The sequence below is a fragment of the Sinocyclocheilus anshuiensis genome, unplaced genomic scaffold (assembly GCF_001515605.1).
Source record: "Sinocyclocheilus anshuiensis isolate Anshui unplaced genomic scaffold, SAMN03320099.WGS_v1.1 scaffold449, whole genome shotgun sequence".
Classification (NCBI taxonomy): Eukaryota; Metazoa; Chordata; class Actinopteri; order Cypriniformes; family Cyprinidae; genus Sinocyclocheilus; species Sinocyclocheilus anshuiensis.
Window position 1 is genome coordinate 268,194 of NW_015537950.1, and position 22,291 is coordinate 290,484.

Genomic DNA, 22,291 nt, shown 5'->3' on the forward strand with positions numbered 1-22,291 from the left:
ATTCCTCAGTGTTTGCTAAACGTTCTGTGATTTATTAGTCATTATATAGCCTAATACAGCGTGTAGGCCTATGCCATGCCTCATCTTATTCGTTTTTGTTAATAACGTTTTGTAAGCTAGTTTGTCATTGAATCTTACTGTTTTATTGTTGTTCTGCATTTTAATTAAAAATAATGAATCCATCTTTTTTTTTTGTCTTAAAAGGTGAAAGGTGTATAGATGTAAGCAAAACAGACAATTATATTTTATTGTAAAACCTGACAAGATCGTGAAATCGAAAGTGAAAGCATCCGAAGCCCGGCTTATAACATAGTAAAAGAGGAACTCCTATTCACAAAATTCAAATCACAAATAATACTACTGATGAAAAAGAACGGGTTGAATGTTAACTACTTTCGTTTCCATATAACTATAAACTACGATAAAAGTTCATCAGCATGCATTGATTAATAGCACGTTGTAGCGCAAAAAAAAAAAACATTCCCCTTGCAACCAACTGAGAAAGTTAATAGCAAAAGTGCGACCAGTGAGAAGAATGAGTCTGGAGCCCTAAGTTGCCCAGCTCCCTCTGTCAATGATCTAGCACCCCCTCAGCACCTGCCTTCAAAATTCTCTGGCGCCGCCCCTGGTACATCGATGTATTTTTGAAAAGCAAAAATTAAGTTTGTCCAACTCTAAACCCAGTCCCCAAGTAAATTAGGTTATTAAATAAAAAACTAGCAAAACGAGTTGCGCGGTGTCCCCACCACTTTTCAAAGCAAAGTTACGCCACTGCTCAAGACATAATCAAGCGTGTTTACGTGAATACTCAACAAAACAGATTAAAACTACATTTTGTGTTTATTTGTCCATTCAAGTGCAATAAGAAGTGAAAGAGAAATCCATTCAGTACGTGTACACTGTCTGAGAGGTGGCTTTCTGTGTGTGTGCATCTTCTTCATCATGCTTTTTCAAATGTATGTCTGCTCTTCTCCTTCCAGATGCTGACATTTTTGAACATTTTTTGTGACATGCAGCAAGTGCAGCAACTTACATTCAGTGGCATCCACTCACTAAGAAGATGGGGTGCGTTGAAATACAATGATCATGTATCGACGATAGCCAGAGACATTGTCAAAAGCATTAATTATTGTCATTATTAAGTTGGCATTTCCAATTAATGTAGGCCTGTTACATTCTGGCTATTATTATTAGGTTACTTTTATTATTAAATTAATATTACAATTAATTTGCTCCGCAATAATTTGATAGCGCATCACCGCATAACTGATGATAATAAAAGATTATGCCATTAGCTTAGGCTACTCCTTTTAAAAATGTATTTTAAAACAGGTCTATTATAGCCTACAATGAGTTATAGGCCTATAGCCTAAATAAAACTGTTAACACTTCAGTCATCAATGAAACTTAAGAGCAGCATTATTTTAAGCACCAACATTCAAAAACAACCTATCCATACGTTTCTTCTCATTGTTTTCACTATGTTCGGGTCACAAGAGAAACATTAAGGAAATAAATTAAAGCAGTAATATACCGCATATTAAGTAGGAGATTCGTCTCTCATCGTCTCTGAGAGAATATGTGCCGTTAATGCGTGCGTCATCAGATGCAGAAAGCGTTGTCAGTTTTTACTTTCACTTTCATGGTGAAAGACGTTCACCGGCATAAGTCTTGCACACTTGTTCACATAAATCTTGGGCCCTGCGGATTTGCGCTACGCAACTGCTTACATCCCGCCGGGTACACTAGTATGCTACAATTCAAATGTGCACATCTAACCTTCTACCACACAGGATTTTAGTTTTGATTTGATCTCTTCATAAATCGTCCCTCCCATTTTTATCTTGTTTTAATTTGTTGACAAAAACATCAATATTGTCATTATAATTTTTGCTTTAATTAGCTTAGTTCATCACAAAAAAAATTAACACTGTTGAAATGACTGAATTTTGCCTGCGAAAATTTGCCTGACATCAGATCTACAGGTGGAGCTGGGGAAGGTGAAGGGTTTCTGATGCGCCATGTAGAGTTTCATGACAGAACTTTGTATTTTTGTTTCTAGATATGACTCTCTCCTTTACCGTAAGACTATGTTATTAGCTGTGGTGTAGTGGTTAGATCATGATCTCCTAAACTTTTGAGCTGTGGTGCAACATTTCCAGTTCCCATTGCATATTCTCTACCATATCTGTGAGCTTCATGGAGGAAAAGCCAAAAACTTAAAGTACGATATGTCTGAATTTGTGCTACAGTGCAAAACAGTGACACTATGTTCACAATGTCTACTGATACAGCTGAATCTGCCACACTGAGGGCAAAAACCAAATAAATAACTTACATTTCATCTGTTTCACGACTGGTTTGCTCGGATCCAACCAATGCTGTAAAACAACGACAAGAGACAGAAATTATTGACTGCTGTGCACTGACAGCTAAAGATGGTGACAAATCAACATTTTTATGGTAAGCACTTTGGACAATCATCCTGCTCGGGAAATGATCGTAAACAACATTCCCATTCACTTTTTTCTATAACGGACATTAATATTACAACATAAATGACTGTAAATAATTCACTGCAGTGCTGCTGGGAGGTTTTCTGCTCGACTGAAGAAACATTGTCGTACATAGAGTAGGGTAAAACCCCTTGGTCGGTTGTCATGGTAACTTTGTTCTGAATTTAAAGCCAGTGTGATACTTAAGGATGAAATATCTACCTTGGTGACAGTGTAGAAACAAGCATGTTTAAGATTTGTGAGATTTTGTGCTGTAGTTTACATTAAGGTTCAAATGTTTGGGTTCTATTTCAAATCAATTCTGTACTTTGAATTCTCTATTCATCAACAAAATCCTGAAATCACAGTTTCTACAAGCAGAACAACTGTTTTCAACATTGATAATAATCAGAAATGTTTCCTGAGCAGCAAATCAGCATATTAGAATGATTTTTGATGGATCATGAGACTCTGAAGACTGGAGTAATGATGCTGAAAATTCAGCTTTGAATAAATCACATGAATAAATGACATTTTAAAAATATATTCAAACAGAAAACAGCTGTTTTAAATTGCAACAATATTTCACAATATTACTGTTTTTACGGTGTACCCCACACTTTGCAAATTATGTATTTACAGTAAATTTACTTGTGCAGTTATTAATAACTTCTGCAGGAGTTTATTTTCAGATGGTGATGCAATATTGTCTTACCTAATGCAATGATATTCATTTTAAGTAAGGTTTAAATGCTTAAACGGTGTATCTGTTGAAGTTACCTAAACTTATATGTTAGTATTTGCTTACTGAATATTGAAGCCAAAGAGTTGTGAATGTGTAGTTACCCTTTGTTTCTCTGGGTCCACATATCTGATGCCAAAGTAATCCTTCTCCAGCAGGCTGTAGTGATTACACACATGATCCAAGAGAAACTGTCCTTTAGTGTCTCTCTGGAGAGGAAAGAAAAATCAAATGAATACAAATCAAAGCCATAATCAAATCTGAATCAATTGCAGACAGGTCATTACATCAGAGATTTGGGATAAAATTGTTGTCTGTATAATTTCATCAATTTACAACAAGGACAAAATGCAATAGCATAAGGGACAAAATAGGACAAAAGTCAATATCTTTTTAATATTGGCTAATTTATTACATTTTTATTGTGCTGTATTCACTCACGACACTCAAAACAACCATAAAGTGTAACCAGTGCAATCTGATCGATGAAGAAATGTCTTATGAATATGTTATTTTATTGAACAGCACAAAAAGACTTACAGACTCACAAGTTATCAATTTCAATCAATCTGACAAATCATTCACTGAATGAACTCAATTAATCCATCTGAGCTGTTACCGAATCAACATCTGACTCTCTCACTGAACCACAAGTCTCTATTTTGACTCAAAATGAAGTAAGAATGTTTTGTGTTCCATTTGTCTTATTTGTGTTCTTGTTTGTAAAACTTAATTCAACATCATTACAGACTGGTTTTTCATAGGATAATATGTCAAATAAAATACATGTTTTTTAATAAATACAGGTGCATCTCAATAAATTAGAATGTCGTGGAAAAGTTCATTTATTTCAGTAATTCAGCTCAAATTGGTCTGTGTGCATTGAATTTATTTAATACACGAGTTTCACAATTTGAGTTGAATTACTGAAATAAATGAACTTTTCCATGACATTCTAATTTATTGGGATGCACCTGTAGTAATTGAATTTTAATTTAAAAATTCAAACATTAAATTTAATTAAATCTTTAAAACGTTATAACGTGCTATAGCACACTCCTGATGTGTGAAACAAATCTCACTGAGAGCGAGGTCTCAATACCACTACAGAGAGGCTGCTGGACGTTCTGCTCTTGCAGTATATGAAGAAAAATATCAACATCATCTTTCTTAAAGCTGCAGTTAATGAATACAAAACAAGTTTGTCTCTTTCTGCACATGTGGAATGTAGATCAAGCTCTACAGTGGACAGAATTAAGAAGAGATTTCTCATATCATTTCTTGTCTCTTCTCTTACAATGATAAAAAAACTTGATTTTTGAATAGAAAGAACTACATTATACAACTGTATTAGTTATTAGTTTGTTGCCACAATTCTAGGGTGTTATATCTAACAATTTAAACACCTTAGCAATCACATAGCACCACTCAGAACACCTTAGTGTAATAAACACCTTAGCAACCAATAACAACACCCTAGAAACCACAAATAACACCCTATAATTGTAACAATACACCAACATCCACTCAGAATACCGTAACAACCAAACATCAACACCATAGAAACCACATATAAAACCCTACAATAGTGACCTGTGATTGTTGGAGTGGTGCTATATGATTGTTAGTTTGTTGCCACTATTGTAGGGTGTTGTTTGTGGTTTATAGGTTGTTGCTATATGATTGTTAAGGTATTCTGAGCTGTTACTTTGTTGCCACTATTTTACAGTGTGGTTTATAGTTTCTAGGGTGTTCCTATGCGATTGCCAAGGTGTACTGAGTGATTGTTAGTTTGTAGCCACTATTGTAGGGTGTTGTTTGTGGTTTATAGGTTGTTGCTATATGATTGTTAAGGTATTCTGAGCTGTTACTTTGTTGCCACTATTTTACAGTGTGGTTTATAGTTTCTAGGGTGTTCCTATGCGATTGCCAAGGTGTACTGAGTGATTGTTAGTTTGTTGCGACTATTGTAGGGTTGTTGTTTGTGGTTTCTAGGTTGTTGCTATATGATTGTTAAGGTATTCTGAGCTGTTACTTTGTTGCCACTATTTTACAGTGTGGTTTATAGTTTCTAGGGTGTTCCTATGCGATTGCCAAGGTGTACTGAGTGATTGTTAGTTTGTTGCCACTATTGTAGGGTGTTGTTTGTGGTTTATAGGTTGTTGCTATATGATTGTTAAGGTATTCTGAGCTGTTACTTTGTTGCCACTATTTTACAGTGTGGTTTATAGTTTCTAGGGTGTTCCTATGCGATTGCCAAGGTGTACTGAGTGATTGTTAGTTTGTTGCCACTATTGTAGGGTGTTGTTTGTGGTTTATAGGTTGTTGCTATATGATTGTTAAGGTATTCTGAGCTGTTACTTTGTTGCCACTATTTTACAGTGTGGTTTATAGTTTCTAGGGTGTTCCTATGCGATTGCCAAGGTGTACTGAGTGATTGTTGGTTTGTAGCCACTATTGTAGGGTGTTGTTTGTGGTTTCTAGGATGTTGCTATGTGGTTGCTAAGGTGTCGCGAGTGATTGTTGGTGTGTTGTTTGAAGTTCCTAGGGTGTTGCTATGCGATTGCTAAGGTGTATTGAGTGATTGTTGGTGTGTTGCCACTATTGTAGGGTGTTGTTTGAGGTTTTTAGGGTGTTGCTATATGATTGTTAAGGTATTCTGAGCTGTTACTTTGTTGCCACTATTTTACAGTGTGGTTTATAGTTTCTAGGGTGTTCCTATGCGATTGCCAAGGTGTACTGAGTGATTGTTAGTTTGTTGCCACTATATTGTAGGGTGAGGTTTTTAGGGTGTTGCTATGCGGTTGCTAAGGTGTTCTGAGTAATTGTTGGTGTGTGGTGTGTTGTCTAGGGAGTTATTTGTGGCTTCTAGGGTGTTGCTATGCGATTACTAAGGTGCTCTGAGTGATTGTTGGTGTGTTGTTTGAGGTTCCTAGGGTGTTGCTATGCGGTTGCTAAGGTGTATTGAGTGATTGTTGGTGTGTTGCCACTATTGTAGGGTGTTGTTTGTGGTTTATAGGTTGTTGCTATATGATTGTTAAGGTATTCTGAGCTGTTACTTTGTTGCCACTATTTTACAGTGTGGTTTATAGTTTCTAGGGTGTTCCTATGCGATTGCCAAGGTGTACTGAGTGATTGTTAGTTTGTTGCCACTATTGTAGGGTGTTGTTTGTGGTTTATAGGTTGTTGCTATATGATTGTTAAGGTATTCTGAGCTGTTACTTTGTTGCCACTATTTTACAGTGTGGTTTATAGTTTCTAGGGTGTTCCTATGCGATTGCCAAGGTGTACTGAGTGATTGTTAGTTTGTTGCCACTATTGTAGGGTGTTGTTTGTGGTTTCTAGGATGTTGCTATGTGGTTGCTAAGGTGTCGCGAGTGATTGTTGGTGTGTTGTTTGAAGTTCCTAGGGTGTTGCTATGCGATTGCTAAGGTGTATTGAGTGATTGTTGGTGTGTTGCCACTATTGTAGGGTGTTGTTTGTGGTTTATAGGTTGTTGCTATATGATTGTTAAGGTATTCTGAGCTGTTACTTTGTTGCCACTATTTTACAGTGTGGTTTATAGTTTCTAGGGTGTTCCTATGCGATTGCCAAGGTGTACTGAGTGATTGTTAGTTTGTTGCCACTATTGTAGGGTGTTGTTTGTGGTTTATAGGTTGTTGCTATATGATTGTTAAGGTATTCTGAGCTGTTACTTTGTTGCCACTATTTTACAGTGTGGTTTATAGTTTCTAGGGTGTTCCTATGCGATTGCCAAGGTGTACTGAGTGATTGTTAGTTTGTTGCCACTATTGTAGGGTGTTGTTTGTGGTTTATAGGTTGTTGCTATATGATTGTTAAGGTATTCTGAGCTGTTACTTTGTTGCCACTATTTTACAGTGTGGTTTATAGTTTCTAGGGTGTTCCTATGCGATTGCCAAGGTGTACTGAGTGATTGTTAGTTTGTTGCCACTATTGTAGGGTGTTGTTTGTGGTTTATAGGTTGTTGCTATATGATTGTTAAGGTATTCTGAGCTGTTACTTTGTTGCCACTATTTTACAGTGTGGTTTATAGTTTCTAGGGTGTTCCTATGCGATTGCCAAGGTGTACTGAGTGATTGTTAGTTTGTTGCCACTATTGTAGGGTGTTGTTTGTGGTTTATAGGTTGTTGCTATATGATTGTTAAGGTATTCTGAGCTGTTACTTTGTTGCCACTATTTTACAGTGTGGTTTATAGTTTCTAGGGTGTTCCTATGCGATTGCCAAGGTGTACTGAGTGATTGTTAGTTTGTTGCCACTATTGTAGGGTGTTGTTTGAGGTTTTTAGGGTGTTGCTATGCGGTTGCTAAGGTGTTCTGAGTAATTGTTGGTGTGTTGCCACTATTGTAGGGAGTTATTTGTGGCTTCTAGGGTGTTGCTATGCGATTACTAAGGTGCTCTGAGTGATTGTTGGTGTGTTGTTTGAGGTTCCTAGGGTGTTGCTATGCGGTTGCTAAGGTGTATTGAGTGATTGTTGGTGTGTTGCCACTATTGTAGGGTGTTGTTTGAGGTTTTTAGGGTGTTGCTATATGATTGTTAAGGTATTCTGAGCTGTTACTTTGTTGCCACTATTTTACAGTGTGGTTTATAGTTTCTAGGGTGTTCCTATGCGATTGCCAAGGTGTACTGAGTGATTGTTAGTTTGTTGCCACTATTGTAGGGTGTTGTTTGTGGTTTATAGGTTGTTGCTATATGATTGTTAAGGTATTCTGAGCTGTTACTTTGTTGCCACTATTTTACAGTGTGGTTTATAGTTTCTAGGGTGTTCCTATGCGATTGCCAAGGTGTACTGAGTGATTGTTGGTTTGTAGCCACTATTGTAGGGTGTTGTTTGTGGTTTCTAGGATGTTGCTATGTGGTTGCTAAGGTGTCGCGAGTGATTGTTGGTGTGTTGTTTGAAGTTCCTAGGGTGTTGCTATGCGGTTGCTAAGGTGTATTGAGTGATTGTTGGTGTGTTGCCACTATTGTAGGGTGTTGTTTGAGGTTTTTAGGGTGTTGCTATGCGGTTGCTAAGGTGTTCTGAGTAATTGTTGGTGTGTTGTCACTATTGTAGGGTATTATTTGTGGTTTCTAGGGTGTTGATACATGATTATTATGGTGTTTAGATTGATTGTTGGGGTGTTGCTAAAATACTAAGGTATTCTGAGCTGTTACTTTGTTGCCACTATTTTACTGTTTTGTTTATAGTTTCTGGTATGTTCCTATGCGATTGCTAAGGTGTTCTGAGTGATTGTTGGTGTGTTGCCACTATTGTAGGGTGTTGTTTGAGGTTTTTAGGGTGTTGCTATGCGGTTGCTAAGGTGTTCTGAGTAATTGTTGGTGTGTTGTCACTATTGTAGGGTATTATTTGTGGTTTCTAGGGTGTTGATACATGATTATTATGGTGTTTAGATTGATTGTTGGGGTGTTGCTAAAATACTAAATACTAAGGAGCTGTTACTTTGTTGCCACTATTTTACTGTTTTGTTTATAGTTTCTGGTATGTTCCTAGTTCCTATCTAAGGTGTTCTGAGTGATTGTTGGTGTGTTATCACTATTATAGGCTGTTGTTTCTGTTGTTTTTGGTGTTGCTATGCTGTTGTTAAGCTGATCTGAGTGATTGTTGGTGTGTTGCCACTAATGTCACTAATGTTTTGAGGTTTCAAGGGTGTTGCTATGCCGTTGCTAAGGTGTTCTGTGTGATTGTTGGTGTGTTGCCACTAATGTAGGCTGTTGTTTGAGGTTTCAAGGGTGTTGCTATGCCGTTGCTAAGGTGTTCTGTGTGATTGTTGGTGTGTTGCCACTAATGTAGGCTGTTGTTTGAGGTTTCAAGGGTGTTGCTATGCCGTTGCTAAGGTGTTCTGTGTGATTGTTGGTGTGTTGCCACTAATGTAGGCTGTTGTTTGAGGTTTCAAGGGTGTTGCTATGCCGTTGCTAAGGTGTTCTGTGTGATTGTTGATGTGTTGCCACCAGTGTTGGGCAAGTTACTTGAAAATGTAATCAAATTACTGATTACTGATTACTCCTTTTAAAAGTAATCACGTTACTGTTCTGATTACTTTATTTCAAAAGTAATTACTTACGTTACTTTTTTCTCCATGAAATTTATGAAATCCCAGCATAGCTACACGCTCCCGATAAATATTTGTTATTAAAGCATCAACAGTTTCTAGGGTGTTCCTATGCGATTGCCAAGGTGTACTGAGTGATTGTTAGTTTGTTGCCACTATTGTAGGGTGTTGTTTGTGGTTTATAGGTTGTTGCTATATGATTGTTAAGGTATTCTGAGCTGTTACTTTGTTGCCACTATTTTACAGTGTGGTTTATAGTTTCTAGGGTGTTCCTATGCGATTGCCAAGGTGTACTGAGTGATTGTTAGTTTGTTGCCACTATTGTAGGGTGTTGTTTGTGGTTTATAGGTTGTTGCTATATGATTGTTAAGGTATTCTGAGCTGTTACTTTGTTGCCACTATTTTACAGTGTGGTTTATAGTTTCTAGGGTGTTCCTATGCGATTGCCAAGGTGTACTGAGTGATTGTTAGTTTGTTGCCACTATTGTAGGGTGTTGTTTGTGGTTTATAGGTTGTTGCTATATGATTGTTAAGGTATTCTGAGCTGTTACTTTGTTGCCACTATTTTACAGTGTGGTTTATAGTTTCTAGGGTGTTCCTATGCGATTGCCAAGGTGTACTGAGTGATTGTTGGTTTGTAGCCACTATTGTAGGGTGTTGTTTGTGGTTTCTAGGATGTTGCTATGTGGTTGCTAAGGTGTCGCGAGTGATTGTTGGTGTGTTGTTTGAAGTTCCTAGGGTGTTGCTATGCGATTGCTAAGGTGTATTGAGTGATTGTTGGTGTGTTGCCACTATTGTAGGGTGTTGTTTGAGGTTTTTAGGGTGTTGCTATGCGGTTGCTAAGGTGTTCTGAGTAATTGTTGGTGTGTTGTCACTATTGTAGGGTATTATTTGTGGTTTCTAGGGTGTTGATACATGATTATTATGGTGTTTAGATTGATTGTTGGGGTGTTGCTAAAATACTAAGGTATTCTGAGCTGTTACTTTGTTGCCACTATTTTACTGTTTTGTTTATAGTTTCTGGTATGTTCCTATGCGATTGCTAAGGTGTTCTGAGTGATTGTTGGTGTGTTGCCACTATTGTAGGGTGTTGTTTGAGGTTTTTAGGGTGTTGCTATGCGGTTGCTAAGGTGTTCTGAGTAATTTTTGGTGTGTTGTCACTATTGTAGGGTATTATTTGTGGTTTCTAGGGTGTTGATACATGATTATTATGGTGTTTAGATTGATTGTTGGGGTGTTGCTAAAATACTAAGGTATTCTGAGCTGTTACTTTGTTGCCACTATTTTACTGTTTTGTTTATAGTTTCTGGTATGTTCCTATGCGATTGCTAAGGTGTTCTGAGTGATTGTTGGTGTGTTGCCACTATTCTAGGGTGTTGATTGTGGTTTCTAGGGTGTTGCTATGCGGTTGCTAAGGTGTTTTGTGTGATTATTGGTGTGTTGCCAGTGCCACTATTGTAGGGTGTTGGTTGTGGTTTCTAGGGTGTTGCTATGCGGTTGCTAAGGTGTTCTGAGTGATTGTTGGTGTGTTATCACTATTATAGGCTGTTGTTTTTGGTTTCTAGGGTGTTGCTATGCTGTTGTTAAGCTGATCTGAGTGATTGTTGGTGTGTTGCCACTAATGTAGGCTGTTGTTTGAGGTTTCAAGGGTGTTGCTATGCCGTTGCTAAGGTGTTCTGTGTGATTGTTGATGTGTTGCCACCAGTGTTGGGCAAGTTACTTGAAAATGTAATCAAATTACTGATTACTGATTACTCCTTTTAAAAGTAATCACGTTACTGTTCTGATTACTTTATTTCAAAAGTAATTAGCAATTAGCAATTTTACTAGTTACGTTACTTTTTTCTCCATGAAATTTATGAAATCCCAGCATACACGCTCCCGATAAATATTTGTTATTAAAGCATCAACAATGCAACATCGCAATCTCACAAATCTATGTTATAACACAATAAATATATGCATAATGAATCTTTCATAATGTCTACAATTCGTGTGTTATAATGAGAGGATTCGTGAACGCCAATTTCAGCACTGCATTGCTCAACGCTGCAAACACGTGTTATAGCCTAAATAGAAACTCTGCATATGCTTGCACATGTTAATCGTTTATATTTTATTTTAGTTCATGTAGCTTTTGTGCAATAGATGAATAACAATTTATTTGTTTTAGATATTTTATGTTTAGATATTTCTATTTTGCGGGAGTCCCGTGAATCATTTTATTCTCCCACATCCCGCACACACACGAGTCTCTGCACTCGCCTATCAAGTCTTGTCCCGCGCCGCACTCTGTTGCGTCGGGTCTCGCGGGAGCAGGTCTCTAATCCACTGGCACTTGACTCCACAGTGCGTGTGCTACATCCTTTTTACAATCTCCAGATTATAAAACACTGAATTCTGTCAGCAATGTAACGCGGCAGTAACGTATAGAGACCTCGGCTTGTAACTATACTCTAATTACTATTTTGAAAATTATAACGCGTTAAATTACTCCGTTACTAAAAAAGTAATCAAATTACAGTAACGCATTACTAAGTAATGTGTTACTGCCCAACACTGGTGCCACTATTGAGAGTGTTATTTAGTTTCTAGGGTGTTGCTATGAGGTTGCTCTGAGTGGTTGTTAATTTGTTGCCACTAATGTAGGTGTTGCTCGCTAGTCAAGACTTTGGCAAAACCTTAGTAACTTTGTCGCACATCTCTTCAAACCACATTGGTTCAACAATATAGAGCTGTTGTTAATAGTGTCACGCAATTGGTGGAATAATAACTTCTGCTTATCAATCCATTTAGAGATTTTTGTCAGGTTTTAGTGTAAATAGTGTCAGATTATTGCTGTAAATAATTAACATTTTAAGGGAAGAATATGTCACAGTTTTTGTTCTCTTTTGTTTTGCTTTATTTACAGAGGCCAATCTTCAGAAACTGTACTTTCTCTTGACAAACTAAAAGAAGTAAAATGAAATCTGCATGAAACTCCACGTCAAACTAATTAAAAACTCTGCTTCTTACCACAGGTTGACAAATTTTTGTTGTTGTTGGAACTATGCTTTTGGGAAACACTGAATTGTTCAACTTTGTTAAGAAATGTTAAATGTTATGGTTTGTTTAAATGCTAATCCTATACACCAAATGCGCACTAGTAATAGTGATGCTTGCTTTAACAAACACCTCTAATGAATGAGCATGCATGCATGATGGAGAGAGAGGCAAGATGGGGAGAGATGATTAATTATTAAGGAGTCTAACAAGATAGTGTGGAAGACAAGTTGAAACACAAACCAACCACACTGCATTGCTGCTCTTTCTTTAACTCTCCACCTTCCAAATTCCCTCCAAGATTCACTTAGCATTAGCAATGCCTCTGTCAGCAGCTGAACAGTCTGAACAAACAGTTTAGGACCGTGAAAGCTTTGCCCTAGATAAAATGTTCAGTAATTAATACCCATGCCATATCAATTATAAGTGTGTCTCCCTTAGAACTAAACGTCTAATGTTTGCTAATCCAGAGGTCGCAAGGATCTGCTCATATCATTAAGCAGAGGACATGGAACATGAGCAAAACAGGGAAGAGTGTAAATTAATAAATCAAAGTAACCAAAAAAGAAAAGAAAAAGAAAATAGAAGATAATGGAAAAGGCAGATGTTATCATTTTGCAGCGTGCATACTTGTCGTATTTGAGCACCTGACCATGTGTGAAAGACAAACCCTCTGTCGATTCCCATTAACCCCACATTTTATCAGAATGGTTTAGTCTGTCCATGGCCCAAATACATAGGAAGGATTGGTCAATGTTAAAGGCTTGGGGGTATGGTGACGCATATACATATATATAGGCAATCTTACAGGACCTGCCTAATTCAGGATTCACTAAATTTCTGCATTGCAACAAGAATCTCTACATATTTTGCTGGATGCTGTTCAAAAGTCCACACATGGAATAAAGTCTCATAGTGTCACATTTTTTAAATGAAAATGATGTCTGTCTGCCAACTTATCTATTAAATTAGTGTGATTAACTTGAAAGAAGAAGAAGAAAAACAATGAAAATCAATGCAATTAAATGGATAGCTCATCCAATAATGAAAATTCTGTCTTTGCTTACTTTTATACTCTTATGAGTATGATCACAAAAGAACACAGAGGAAGATGTTTTGAGGAATGTTCATGCTGTTTTTATCAATTCAATCAAAGTCAATGGGGTCCAAAAGATTCTAGCTCCAAATATAAAATGGACATAAAAGAAGCGTAACATGAATCCATGTAACTCCAGTGGTTTAATCCAAGTCTTGGGTCACATTGGCGAATCACTGGTGAATTTTTTAAGTCTATTGTCAATAGTGAAGTATGAAGTGCAGCTCACACAGAAGTCACTTTCAAAGCAAGCAGCTTTCAAAATGTTTCAAAATTGCAAAATGTGCTCAGGAAATATTTCACACTCACGCAAAATTCCTGATCACATTCCTATTGAAATGACTGGATTTCACCCAGATTTATCGCAGATTTACTGTAAATGTGATCACACATTTCTAAAGCAATTTGTATAGGATACATTGTAAACAGTTTTGGCTTGTTGTCCACTATAGAGGGGCTCAGAGAGGATATTCTATTTGAGCTCCAATTTACTACACAGGTAATATACAAGAACTGATAATGGGAAACGGTAGGAGGCTGCTTTTATATCCTGGTATTAATTAGAAGATTAGATGGACATACTCCTTCCAATATTTTACTTTAATTAACAAAATTTTAGTTTAATTACGTCACTAAATCAAATCAAATCAATCACCAAATATGTATACAGAGGCCAAACATCAAACCTCATTGGTTTTTGCATGTCTCATGACTTAACGTCATGATGTCATGGCACAAGCACCAAGTAATGCTACCATCTTGTCTTTTTTAGAGCTTGAAACTTTTGGACCCCATTGACTTTTATGGCATGGACGGAAACGGTTGAAAAGTTTGTTAAATATCTTTTTCTTTTCTTTTTTGGATGAACTATTAATTTAATCATGCCCAATAACCTGTAAATTCTTTAATAAGGAATTATCCTACCATCTGAGATATTAAAGCTTGAACTACCGCCATGACCTACTTCTTAATGGACATACTGTCTTTAAAAAATTAGGTGCTCATGGCGCGAGATGCTGAAAAACATTTTTTATTTTATTATTTTAAATTTTTTTGCTTTCGTGACGTCAATGTCACAGACATTTCTCACTGCAGATTCTGAATCCATTTAACAGTCCTCCTGTATTGTTGTGGATCTGACCCTGATAACCTGTGCAACATTTATGGCTATAATGGGAGCAATCTTGAAACCATAGAAGCATTTCTCTGTTCGCCCTCTAATCCCTGAGCACAGGAAAGTGGATTATGCTGACAACAGGTCTGAAGTGAAACTGAAAGATGATGCCTTTGTCCAAGTCTTTCTTCTGTTACTGTCTGTATCTCATGCTTAGTTCACAATTAAAAATCTAAACATACTCTAAATATCACATCTTCATTTCATCATCAGCTGCTACACCTGTCTTGTGTGTTGAAGGGCAAAGTGGACTAATGTATTTGATGATTTTTTTCTTCTTTTCATGATTTATAACTAGATGTACTGTGCAACATAACACTCCATGTGCACTGATTTACATTACATTCAATTGCTATTTTTGATTATGCATGTAGACCTGCAGTCTGAATATGTCATTGGCTGTATGAATAATTTGTTAGGTGACATTTGCTCCATTTCGCTTGCAATGCATAAAGCAATTCCTGCATCAGAAAAGAGCACAATTATTAGTGCATGCAAATAAGGACAGCATGTGACTGTTTCAAAGATGTTATGGTGTCACAACTTCACTAAAAAACAGTGTCATTAAGGATGTTAAAAGTTAAAAATGTCAAGTTGAATACAGAAAATAATTTGTAAAAGAACATTTAGGAGGAAGTACGGATGCCAAAGTGAGTGACTCACTATTTCTAACTGATCCGCTGTGATGACGGGATCATTCAAGACAATTAAAGTCACGTCATGCTAGAAAAATAGCCAAAGTATGTTCTATTTGAACTAACTTCAATGATTAAATTGAGAAATGTAATTGATTATTGATTAAACCTTGCATTTAAGAGTGAATGATCATTAATACTGCTTGTGAAGACAACAGGATGCTGAAAAGGGCAAATGTGGTACTTTTGTTCTCAAAATGAATCACAATGATTCGTGGCTGCATCATAAAACATTTAATCATTTTACACTGACAGCTTGAGTGAATTTTCATGTTGTTTTCTAGGTTCCCTCATGAAAAAGAAGTACACTTTAGCATACTTGTAAAAAGAGGACTTATTATGAAAATATTATACTTTAAAGAATATATACTTTATACTTTTCCGATACATAATTGAATGTTAATGTATATCTTAAATTTATATTAAATGCAATTAGTTAAACTTTTGACCCACATCTTTATATTTCATTTAAAAAAATACTTCTATTTTCTATGAAATTGTCAGGATTGGACATGTTTTGTCATGTGTTTCAGTTCCTGTTTTGCCTTATTTGGTCAAGTTCCTGTCCTCGTTTAGTTTGATTATGTTCCATTAATGTCACCTGTGTTCCCGATTACCCTGTGTTTAAAAGTCCTAGTCTGTTCAGTTTGTGTTTGTCATCCCTGTGCTCTGTCTCCCTATTTGAATATTAAAGACTCTTGTATTGTGAATTCTCTGCGTCTCCTCATTCCTCCCAGTGAATTGTGATAGAAATAAGGTTAAAGTACTGATCTGCACCGGAACAATCAAACAACCTTTAAAGTACTGATCTGACAATCATTTATGGTAAACTAATATGTATACATTTAAATCTACATATATACATTTAAATCTATTTACTGTAAATGTAATACTGAATAACACTACAGTTAATTATAACTGTTAAAATTATTCAATTTTACAAGAACTTTGTGTACTTTAGTATGTTATTTAACAAATTAAAACGTTTAATTTGACATTTTTACAACGTGCCCCACCAATTATTGTTTGAACTTTAATTTTTAGGTGAACTTAAAAAAAAATACAATGTTAAGATTCAACCAAAGCTGAAGTTAAGAAGGTCCGTTAAATATTTTATTGTCCAATATTTCTCCCATATTAAATGTTTTGAGTACAAACTCATGGCTCAGTAATGAGTGCATATTATTTCAATGGCTTTGCAATGTAAGAATCAAAGTATGTGATGCAATAATATAATACTATACACATTCAGGCTAAGAGTGCAAGAATGCAAGAGTGTTCTGTTTGAACAGGAAAAAATAATATTTGATATTATGTGTGCTTAGGCATCAGTATATCTGACTGATATATAATCTAATTATAATCTAACAGATTACATTTTGTATGTGTGTATATATATATATATATATATATATATATATGAAGTTTATTTCCGTTTTTATTAATTTTCATAAATAATGTTTTTTATTGTTATGTGTCTTGTGCTTTATTGTGTTAGTTAATAATTGTGTTAGTTTCTTTTAGGATAAAAAAACATGATTTTGAACATTTTTTAAAAAGTAGTTACTTTTTTTTGCAAATTAACTCTTCATATACACTGAACTAAATTATAAACGCAACACTTTTGTTTTTGCCCCCATTTTTCATGAGCTGAACTCAAAGATCTAAGACTTTTTCTATGTACACAAAAGTATATATATAATATACCAAACCACTTGTGAAAAAAACAATATTAAAGCTTGAAATGCAGAACATCAGTTGAATGGGCTGTTCTATGGAGCGTAATATGCTTTCATTCCAGCAGAAGTGCTGTGAGTGACAGATACTTGTGTGTATCAGTGTGTGTTTGTGTGTTTAACGGGTCATATATCCCCAATGGCCAAACATGCTGTTGTCTCTTAAAATATCTATCATCACACGCCACACACACTGTCACGGCACTGCCTCAGGCTACTGATGTACAAACAGAGCGGGAGGACACTTCAACACACACACACACACGCTTACAATCTAAATAAGGACATAGACATTATTTAAAAAAAATGCTATTTTAAATAAATAAATAAAATTACTATAGACTAAACCTACGTCTACCCCTAAAAAAAAACGTTTTACCATATTTTAGAATTAAAAAGATATACATTTTATGTATTAATCACTTTTTCAATATCCACAAAATTACATATTTCCCAAAAGAAATGTGTTTAAGCAAAAGAACAAGAACAGCTTTACGGAGCACTAAAAAATAAAACATTGTTGCGCTCTAGACACAGACGGACACACTGTCTCTGAAGCACAGAGCTTAGTACATATTCACTGCACATCATTCACCACCAGAGCAATGACGTCATTCATTTACACCCCTCTCCTCCTCTCTCTCTCTCTCTTCCTGCTTTATGATCCCTTTTTTCCTTCTTCAGTCATTCTTGCAAAAAAATCTCATCAAAGGACATGGAGGAGGAGGATAAGAATAGCACGAGCACTATTTATAGTCTCCACCACAACACCACCTTCTCTCCTTCTTGCTCTCCGGACATTTATTGATGAAAAGAGGGAATGAGAGAGGATGAGAGATACATTTCTGCAGATGGGGCAATTTGCATTTGGTCTAATACAAAAATAGCAATGTTTAATCAGTGATGACACCACTGCATTTTTAAGAATAGCAAGAACAGAATTGTTCAGTGTCTTAATAACCCTTAGAAAAAAATAATGCGGTGGTACCATGGTACAGGGATGGTATCAGATGGTAAAGCCATGGTACTTTGATATATATATAATGAATACTGAATGATTACTATTTTCAAACTCCAAAATCATTCAAAGGGCACCATTATATTGTTTGATATTGTTTGTTTTAAATATGAACATTTTTAATTTTATTCATATTTTAAGAAGAAATCCTTTCTTTAAACTTTTCCAATGAAGGCCCAAGTACCTAAAATACGCCAGTTGAAGTAAAGTTTAAGTTCTCTAATCAACAAGTGTTTCTGGTTCATACATATATACATGTATTATCAAGAAATGAAAAATAGCTGATAATGCTAAAATTATGTTTTTACAGTACCATATACCACATTACCAAAGGATTACCATGGAATTTACATAGTCTATAGTGATTTAAAGAACTGGCTATCAAATTCTGAAGTTCTAGACATTCAATGTTATTAAAAAAAAATGTTGATTTCATATTTTATGTCCCTAAAGGCACTGCAAATGTTCTGCGTGGCTTGATTTTGTTGGGTTTTGTCCGCGTGAGGATTGTAAAGGCGGAAGCAGAGCGCAGCATCAGTAGCACATGAGTGATGCAGCAGCTACACTGAAGAGCATGATCTGCCTTAATAATGCATCAGCGATCTGTCTTTCAGACACTGAGAAGACATTCACTGAGCGCTGACCCACACAAAACACACACACACACACACACACACACATCTCATTTACTACTTAGAGACTGAAATATGCTGTTTTCGTTATCACCGACCCGGCACACTGGCTATAACTTGACATGGTTTCATTCTGTCCAAAACAGGCAAACACAAGCGACTGTTTTTGATTAAGACCAGTGCATTTCTCATGACTGATAACTAAAACACAACAGTCTAAATCTTTTAAATGATTTCATGGATGTTTCAATTGCAAAACATATAGATTTGTAAACAAACAAACAAAAAATAGAATTTAGCATTTTCTAAACTGCAAACATTGTAAACATTTTTGTAAATCTAAAAATCTGTGCTTTTTTCCTTTGCAAAACTCATTGTGGTTCTAGGGGGTTGTGAGTGGTTGCTAGAGGGTTGTGAGTGGTTGCTAGAGTTTTCCGTGTGGTTGATAAGGTGTACTTTAACATGTTTTATTAGGTGTTTAAGTGCTGTTGTGATTTCTTTATCACTATAGAAATAGTGATTCTTGGCCTAGCAAACACAAAAAAGTCATATTGCAAGGGTTGCTATAATATAAGGACTTTTAATCATCAAAAATGCCTAATTTTTCAACCCACCTATGTTTTTGTACAGTTCGGAACGCACAGATCATGCTAAAGGCTACATACAAAAAAATATTTAAAAAAATAAAAAAGTTACATACAAAAGTTATTTATGCAATCATTTTTTAATTATGTTCTTGTCATGCTCATTTTCAGGTTACTTAATTTTTGCTCCAAAATAATATTTTGGAATAACATGACACAAGTCACACAATGCTGCTAAATTGTTTTTTTTTTTTTTTGTTCTCTAAGGAAGATTATTAAAGAGATTATAAAAAGACATGGTAATGGTAGGAAAATTAGATAAAGGGGAAAATTATATATTTGATAATTTTTATAATATATATATATATATTTTTTTTTTACACTACCATTTCCCTTTTGAGTAGAGCTCCCTAGATTGTATTTCATTCTTATCATTTTGCAATTTTGGTGAAGTTTAACGTCAAGCCAAGTTTTCAAAATAATGGTATGTGGTCATTCACCATGTTTTGCTCTGTCTCTTATGACTCATTTAAGCCATATGGAAACAGAAAGAGTTCTGTTGTTCGCCGCAGGATCACAGCCCTGCTAATATTCAGACCAGCGAACATTGCTTTTATACAAACGTTTAATTAACTGTCACCGTCCCGTATACGGGACGCCTAAGTTTTCTTCAATATATTACAATTAAATCTTAATCTAATCATGACAAACTATATATCGTTGGAAAGGTCTAAGACTCCTAAATAGATATTTTACCACTGTTTGTTGTTAAAAATTATGTAGGAACAGTAATAGATTAATTTATGACAAGAGTGCACCTTAAAACATATACATCATAACGCGAGTTCTGACCTTTCTCACAAAAATTCTTCTTCGTTTCCTTTTTCACTATCACATGTTTTAGTAATCATCATACATTATATATCATTTGAAAGCTTAAAAACTCCAAATTCATCCTGTAAAAACAAAACATTTTTTGAAATCGGACACTGCGTTACCATGGAACTCCTACTTTAAAATCTTTTAGCGGGCTCCTCCCCCTTAGTGGAAGGTGTCATATTCCAAATGTATTACGGTCTTTTAGAATGAAAACTTTTCATAATCTTGACAAAATACATATCGTTGGAAAGGTATGAGTCTCAAGATTCCATATTTTGGTGGTTATTTTGAGATAGGAGTAATATTGGGAGAGAAATTTATAAATTTGTGACAGAAAAATGCATCAAAATGTTTTTATTTTTTTGAGTTTGGATGGCACCCGGTGGCTGTTTGTGGTATAACGCCTAAACAAAATTGCATGGGAACCTCAATTTTTTTTATCAACTTCAAATTTGGAACACAACTTATTTAGACATATTGGCTTTAATTTTATAGCAATTTTGGATTAAAACATATTTGATAAAATATTTATTATATATAAAATAAAATAATAAATTTAAACTTCTATAACTTTTTTATGCTTTCATTTTTTGAAATGATGCATATAATCATATAATCTGCAGAATGTCTTCTTTAAAAAGAGACCAACCTTAGGTCTGTATTCAAAAGCGTTTATGAATTATAACAATTAAAATTTGAATATTGCACTTTCACGTCTATGTTCAAAAAGGGGGGGGGTGACAGTTAAGAGGTTAATATTGAGATATTTTAATTTTACTTTATCTATTTTTGCCAACAAAAGTTGTTCAAAACAAAGACAAAACAAAACTGATGGTCACATATCTCAGAACAATGCGGCGTTTCATTCCTAAATGAATCAGTGTAATGAAAGTATAAGTTGAGCGACTAATTCAATGACTAACTCATAAAGAGAGTGTATCGGTGAAATGTGCAAAAAGCAGTGCTGGGTAGTAACTGATTTACATGTAATCTGGATTACGTAATCAGATTCCAAAAATTAAATACCTGTAATTAGATTATACTCATAATCAGACTACAGTTACTTTTTTATTCATTGCATGATTACATATTATTCACACAATAGCAATAAAGTATTCATAATTTATTGATTCTCCCTAATTCTTCTTTTTTTCCATTAAACTCACGAACCCCCTGCAGTTCCTTCACAAACTTGACATAATGCAATGTTTCATGTAGGGCTGAAACGATTCCTCGAATACCTCGAGTAACTCGAATACAAAAAAACATTGAGGCAAATTATTGTCCTCGAGGCTTCGTTTAGTCCATTTACTGTAACTACACACGGAACACCGTGTTTCCTCACGGACCATTATTACTGATGCACAACCCGATAAACGCTGGACCATAGACTGTAAAAAAAGCGCTGGACATATTTAAGATTGTAAATCAATATGGTGGCTAGTTATAATGTCCCTACGTTTGTGAAAGACTAAGCGCCATTGTGCATAAAAATACCACAGAAAGAAAGTTAGTCAATATCACACGAAGAGTGCGAGGTTTCGCCTCTAAAATCAGCATGATTACAAATGTGATTTTATTCAACAGTTCAATAAACAAGAAGGTAATATTAAGAGACTTACGTTTTAGACACTATATTGCCTGTTTTTGCTTTATTTTGCCAAAAAAAAAAAAAAATCCAAACACAGCCACAGCGCTGTTTTGCGTCTCATTTTGCTGTTTTGCCTTTTGTTCCTGAATGAATCAACCGTTTAAATGATTCGGCTCAATCGCAATGACTCACTTCTTAACAGTGACTTGCTGCCACCTACTGGTGGTTTTAATTTGACATTTAAAGTATCTTTTCGTTTTAAAAATCATTTTAAGTATGAGTATTCAATGTTTTATGTTTAAAATAACAAAATATTATTTATGCATTTGTAACTGCATGGTAAATGCATTCATGTCCCTCTGTGAGGGAAATTCATCCCATGCAGCTTCTGTGTTTCCTCTGCATTGCAAAGATGCATTTTGATACTGATATCATGTTTGGTAACAGCCCAAATGGCTTATTATCCTAACTGACTGATTAAATGTAAGAATTTGACTCAAAAGATGATGCACACTTTTAGAAAAAAAAAGGCTTTATA

General features: G+C 35.4%; 1 protein-coding gene across 1 annotated transcript in view; it reads right to left on the reverse strand.

Moving 5' to 3' along the window:
• frmd3 (FERM domain containing 3) overlaps positions 1 to 22,291 on the reverse strand; it is an 83,752-nt gene that overhangs the window by 53,832 nt on the left and 7,629 nt on the right. Inside the window, exons 2-3 of the mRNA XM_016455087.1 lie at positions 3,342 to 3,446; positions 2,339 to 2,381 (exon numbers count right to left, since the gene is read on the reverse strand). Coding sequence (XP_016310573.1) covers positions 2,339 to 2,381; positions 3,342 to 3,446 — 148 coding nt within the window. The remainder of the gene's footprint in view (positions 1 to 2,338; positions 2,382 to 3,341; positions 3,447 to 22,291) is intronic.